The 6,526-nt window shown below is 39.0% G+C and overlaps 1 protein-coding gene across 1 annotated transcript; it reads right to left on the bottom strand.

Annotated features, from left to right (window-relative positions):
- Positions 1–3,219: 3,219 nt before the first annotated feature.
- LOC137940706 (cucumisin-like) lies at positions 3,220–6,315 on the bottom strand. The gene is made up of 9 exons (XM_068785843.1): positions 6,229–6,315; positions 5,990–6,078; positions 5,805–5,899; positions 5,568–5,711; positions 5,375–5,471; positions 4,768–5,281; positions 4,347–4,681; positions 4,152–4,263; positions 3,220–4,056 (listed from the first exon to the last, which is right to left on the bottom strand). Exons 1-9 carry the CDS (start codon positions 6,313–6,315, stop codon positions 3,220–3,222), a joined length of 2,310 nt encoding a protein of 769 aa, XP_068641944.1.
- Between the last annotated feature and the right edge of the window lie 211 nt (positions 6,316–6,526).

The following is a 6,526-nucleotide window of genomic DNA, read 5'->3' as shown; positions in this document are numbered from 1 at the left end:
CCTCTGTGAGTTAATGGAGTCAACTCACAGAACATGCTTTGATACCGTGTCGAATTTATGGAAAAGAGAAATACTTCATTGACTTATTGTAATAAAAGTACATGAACCTCTATTTATAATAGAGGAATGTAGTAGAGTCCAATTAAAATTAAACTACCTTTGTCCCAATTACACCCAAACTCTAACACTTAAAGATAAGTCTTAGCATAATTAAATAACCCAATATAAATAGAAGATTAACATGCCTAAAACACCTTTAAACTGGAACTCCTCCATGAGACCTGCTTCCATAATAATTGTGGCTCTATTACTTTTTATTGTATAAGACTTCTTTTGCCACCTCACATGATCATTGTGGGTCTCATATCTTATGGGTTTGGGCCCATCTTCTAACACTCTTGGATATGTCGGTCTTCCTTGGTCTTATGGGTTTGGGCCCATCTTCCAACACACTTGGATGTGTGGGACTCCCTTGGTTGTGTGGGCTTAGGCCCATCTTCCAACAAATGGCATGGGTGTTACTAGCATAGATCACTTTAGGACCAACAATCTTGGGAGTAGACACACAAATGGGGTGCAAAATCAAAGAAGAACTACTTAAATGAAAATATAATTTTGACCTAAGATTTTTGTAAATTATATTCTTAGTAAATAAATTAAATTCATTTAGTTTAACTAAAGAAAGTATTGTTATTTATTTTATTTTTTAATCAAAATGAGATGCAACATATGGGGGGATAAGTAAATGCGGCCGATACCCTAATGGATAAGACCACGATCATGTGATCTATACTTTGTATCCGATATGGCTACGTCAAAGGGATGGGTTAGGGTCAACCACATCTCCCTAAGGCCCCTCAATGATCTTCTTCTCACAAATCAATGCTCAAGGAGGAGTTACGCCTAACTTGAGAAGATGTCTACTTACATATAATCTTTAGAAGATCAACATGCTCAACAATTAGAGGCTCCACGGTCTGAGAAAGGCGTCAGTTCTATCTACAACTTTGTGTGGAGAGAGAAAGGCGTCTATAGGATTCTACCATTGATTGATGTTACATAGACAATTTTGTTTAGCTTTATATCTATATAAGAGATGGTTGTATACAAGTATATTTTTTGTATATATTTTTATGTGCACTAATTATATATCTTGGTAAATTAATTAATATTTTGGCTGAATTTTTTTTTAATTATATTTATTATTATTTATTATTTTCAAAGTTTACTGAGAAAATAATTAATATAAAAATAGATAAATTAATATGTTTCTAAAAAAATTCTCACAAAATTAATAGAAAGGAAACAATTTTTTTTAAAATTTAATATTTACCAATAAAATTTAAATTTTCTCATGTACAACTAAAGTTTTTTCCAATGAAAATTCCATTTTTTGGGAAAAGAAAGTGAACCTCCACATCTATCAACTTCACGAGAAATTTGAATTTTGTGTGCAGAGATTTAGAAATCTTCCCCACAAAATTTTATTTTCATGAGCAAAGATTTAAAATTTCTGCCTGTGATAATATCATTTCGCAAGCAAAGATTTCAAAGTTTTGCCCACAAAATGGAACTTGCACAAGTAGAAGTTATAGCATAAAAAACACACCATCAAACTCTTCTTATAGATTTTTTTGTGAGAAGAGGTTTTGCCAGTGAAAATTTTAACTGGCATAAGTCGAATTTCTTGTAGTGCTCGTTTGAGCTGCTAATCATAATGGTTGGTTGCTGACAAATTTAGAAACCTATTTAGGCCGGATCAAAACGCAAAAATTTCTTCCTCAACTTTTTTTGCTTCATTATTCAAACACTAGTTGGATTGTTTGAATGCTTATCAAATCTTTGGGTTCTAGCAATTTCTATTGAAGGATTGTTTGAATGATTATTAATTTATGATAGATTCTATTAAAGGGTGTTCAAATACTTTTTGTCAATTTCTAATAAACTTTCTTGTTGAGCATGCATTGTTCATGTGGTGAGGACACGATACTATTTGAACAATTTGTTCTTTTCCTAAACGTTTGTATTCTGAACGATAAAAGATGGACTATTCAAATACCATGAATAGTAAGTTTGTGGAGACTTGAAATGATTTTAAAAACTATTAGAAGAATTACTCAAAACACACAACTAGTGTCAAATGTTTCTTATTATCAAAACTTCAGACAAAAAATCATCCATACCTTAGCAACCTAAGTTTGGGTTGTGAACCACTAAAAATGTTCTTATCCTCTTTAGTTGAGTATTATTATAAGTTGTACTCTGAACCCTCAAGTGCATAAGGATTGAATAAAGCATTTCAACCCCCTCTCTTCTCTAGGTTAATTTTCATTGGGACCTAAAAAAATTGTTCCCTTGCTTAGGTTGATGGTGCATTGTGATGACTCAACCTTCCATTTCTTACTTTTTCTATATCACTCAATTGAATATGGTCATAAAGAGATTTGTTAGCACATACTTAATGTCAACAAAGAACAACAAGGAGATTGTCTCTCCTCTTGACTTTTCAAATTAGTTAAAATATTTGATCGTTAACATTGGACCTCTAGTATAATTTGGATCTTTATAAGAGGATTTTGTAAGTAATAAAATTCAAAGTTGAAAATTATATTTGCTTCCTATCATAGTAGGACTGGCGGGAGAAATGTTCTTTCGTAGCATCGCCGAAAGTTGTAGATACCATATAGAAAATGAAGAATTCATAATTTTTAAAAGAGATTGCTTTCACGTATCAGTTAATAATCGAATACAAGCTAATTATTTAAAGTTATAAGCTGTTTTCTATTAAAATGAATGGACAATGATCTTAAGTAAAGTTGGCAATATTTGATATGGGAAGGTTATTCTCTTCTATGATTTACATAAAAGAGAATCTTGATTTATTATTAAAAAAAAAAAAGAATCTACGAATATAGTCAGAGCAGGCTATTATTGAATTAAACCACTAAGCTGCCATGGAGAATCGTTTTCGAAGACAGAAAGCACATATCGTACCAATTTTATTCCATTGGGTTTATTTCTATTATTTGAGTTGTCCAAGCGAATATTTCCAACATACGCGGACAGATTGACAAGAAACAGTCTCGCCTAGGAGCACATCGGATGACAATAAAGGAATTAGGTTCAATCTGGATGATAATTTATTATTGTTGCAGAGTTGGTGGTTGAAACAGACATGGACGGAGAAATAAGATTACTGGACGATCGGTTCGCTTGGAATTAATGTCTGCCGAGGATGCCATTCTTGTGAAAGATGGAGGATCCTTCAAATGAACGAGGCTTGTTGTTGATGCCCATGGAAGGAGAGCTAGGTGGAAGCACCGTGTACACCACAAGAGGACTTCTCACCGAATGGACGCCATCCTTCCATAAGATCTCAGCAGAAATGATCGGCACCTGGGATATCACTCCTCCGATCACCTGCACTTTGTATGACTTCTTCTCACCGATGGAAGAGAAGGCCAACATAGTCGGCTCCACCGTAACCTTCAGCGACGATGGTGCACTCACGGTCACGTAGTAAGTCGAGTTCCCGGGGCCAACGTTCGTTACCGTTCTGTAGAAGGTGCCGAAGACCTGCTGGCCATCTTCGATGGAGAGAGCGAAAGATGGATAGTTGAGGTCCCAGCCCTTTCCGGTGGCATTGCTAGTGCAGGCAGACGAGTCGCCGGTTACGAGTCTCAAGGTTGTGGTGTTGTAGCCTTGCTCGCAGAGGAAATCAACATAGTCTTGCTCGGATGCGTTGTAGACGAGACCGGGATTGACGGCTTTAACTGGGTTGATATGGCCGGAGCCGTAGGCGAATTCGGCGTCCTCGTTCTTGAGGGGGTTCATGACATAGGCCGTGGTCATGAGGGCAGACTTAATGGCAGCAGGAGACCAAGTCGGCCGGAGAGATTTGATGTAGGCGGCGGCGCCGCTGGCGTGTGGACAGGACATTGAGGTGCCGGAGATGATGTTGTATTTGACACTTCTTGTGTCTTCCGCATAAATTGAAGGTGGTGCAACAGGGGACCAGGCAGCGAGGATGTCAACTCCAGGGGCCGTGAGATCAGGCTGGTAATTTTGTTCAAGATCGATGCAGTGAGTTAAGAGTTGAGAAAATTCTTAAAAACCAACAAGACGTAAAACCGAATCGATCGAAGTCTTACCTTGAGTATATCAGGATCGACAGGGTTGGGTCCTCTTGAGGAGAAGGAAACAACTCGAGGAGCTGAAATGTCTCTCCATGCTTCGCCAACAAGGATCGATCCAATGGGATTGCTGAGACAGGGTTTTGATTATCAGATTGAATACCAGTATTAATAGGTCGAGGAACGAAAGGGACTTTGGGCAATTCCACTTACTCTGTAGATTGAACGTAGGCTAATGCTTTTGAAGCATCCTCCAAGCTGACTAGGGTCGCTGGTAGAGGATAATTGAAGGCGAAATCAAAGAACAGAGTTGAATATTCGATATCACTCATTATGGTACCCAACCCGTTAACTTCCATGATGTTAGAACCGTCATACAAGGTGTCGCAAAGGACAATCTTCCCTTTTACTTTGTTCTCGTTCAATGTCCCAGGATAGCAGTATCTAGAAATGTCAGGAGAGGCACCGGCAGATACGTTTGGAGCGTCTCCTCCATAGATCAAGGGGAAGGACGAACCGTTCAGAGCGAAGCTATTGATGGAGTTTCCCTGGAAAATGAGAGAATTAACTAAACGTGCAATGTGGAGTTAAAACAAGATTTTCAACTTGATCTGAATCTGTGCACGATGCTTACGAGTAAGATTTGGCCGTTTCCGAGCACGACATTGGCGACAAACTTCCTGTCAATTGTGCTAGCTGCTACAGTCAAGGACCAAGGAGCGTAGTTCAAGACTGAGTAGGGTAAAGGACCAGAATTCCCAGCGGAGTTAGAAGTCAAGATCCCCCATTTCATGGCGTGGAACGATCCAATGGCAATTGGGTCTTCGAAGTATTGTAGCACTTCTGATGATCCCAGTGAAACTGATATTATATCGACACCATCGGCTATTGCATCATCAAATCCAGCCAAGATATCAGCCAATGCGCACCCATACGACCAGCACACTTTGTAGACTGCAATTCTTGCTTCAGGAACTGCTCCCCTTGCAACACCTTCTCCCAATCCATAGTAGCTTGCTGATGATACATCTCGGCCTGCTGCTGTGGAAGCAGTATGAGTTCCATGACCCTCGGAATCTCTTGGAGATTGGATATCTGTTGGAGCGCTGAAGTTCTCACTGTTGTACATTCTAGCTCCAACTAGCTTGCTGCGACACGAACACGTATAAAAACCATAGAAACTTGTTAAATTTGGAGAAGAGAGAGATCAGAAACAGAGATTTAGATGGGCTGATCATCACTTGTTGCAGGTGAAGTTGGCTGCGCAGGAGCCTTTCCATTTTGTGGGAGGAGGACCAAATCCTTCATCACTGAAGCTATCAGCCTCGGGCCAGGCACCTGGGGAAATTCGGAGAAATAGAGATTAGAATTTCAATGTTTAACATCTTTTAGTTTAGCATTTTTTCTTTATTTTGAGGCAATATTCTACTACACCCGTATCTATAAGACCAACGATGATGTCTCCTTGGCCAGAGGAGCCCCCGGATTGAGTTTGAGGGAGGCCCGTGAAGTCCCATGATCTCGTGGTGTGAAGTTTGAAGATTCTGTTTGGAAGAACGGAGACAACACCATCCATCTCTGCAGTATACAAGCAGTTCGACGTCAATGATTCTTCCACTTTTTGATTTTGTGTTGCAGAAATACTTGAAAAATGAAATCCAAGACGTGTACCTGCAAGAGTTTCAGCTTCTTCGTCGGAGAGTTTTGCCGCAAAACCATTGAAACTTCTGGTGTAGCTGTAAACAAGTGATTCTTTGGCCCCGGAACTGCAAGCATTTGCGACAGACACTTCTGTTACACAACAGTCAAAAATGAAATAACCTTAACAATTTCTTAGGAAAAGAAGAGGTAGAAACCTTCCGACGACATTTGAAAGCATGCTCTGGTGCAAGGATGAGGCCGATAAACCATCTTTCAGTCGCTCTCCCATGTACACCACATGAACCTACACAAAATACAGAGTCCCGCTTAACACAAAAGTGAAACCGTACAGAAACGAAACGATCAAATTTTTTTACAAGCAAATATGTTATTGAAAAGAGTAATGCTGATTTTTTTCATTCACTACTACCGTTTAACTCCAGAGAGAACTTACCTTCTTATCGCCGTTGCAGTGAGCATTGACAGCAAGAAGTGCTATCAGCAAAGAGAAGAAGAGTGACGAAAACCAGCTTTTTGCCATGGGGATTGTTAAGGCAAAGGACTTTGAGATGATCTGCTCTTCCAGCAGTAATAAACCTTCTATTTATAGGAACGAATGGTTAAGTTGAGCAGGCCGTGCATGATTTTGGATGGACTGAGAATTGTGATCATCGCCAATTAAACAAATTAAACCTCTTTAGCTACGTTCAAACGGCAGGCTTGAGGTTACATTTCTGTATTTTTTTTTTCTT

The sequence above is a fragment of the Aristolochia californica genome, unplaced genomic scaffold, assembly GCF_029961685.1.
Source record: "Aristolochia californica isolate CCGP_79_NKW_82.1479 unplaced genomic scaffold, dmAriCali1.0.hap1 SCAF_9, whole genome shotgun sequence".
NCBI lineage: Eukaryota > Viridiplantae > Streptophyta > Magnoliopsida > Piperales > Aristolochiaceae > Aristolochia > Aristolochia californica.
This window is presented reverse-complemented; position numbering and strand designations above follow the sequence as displayed.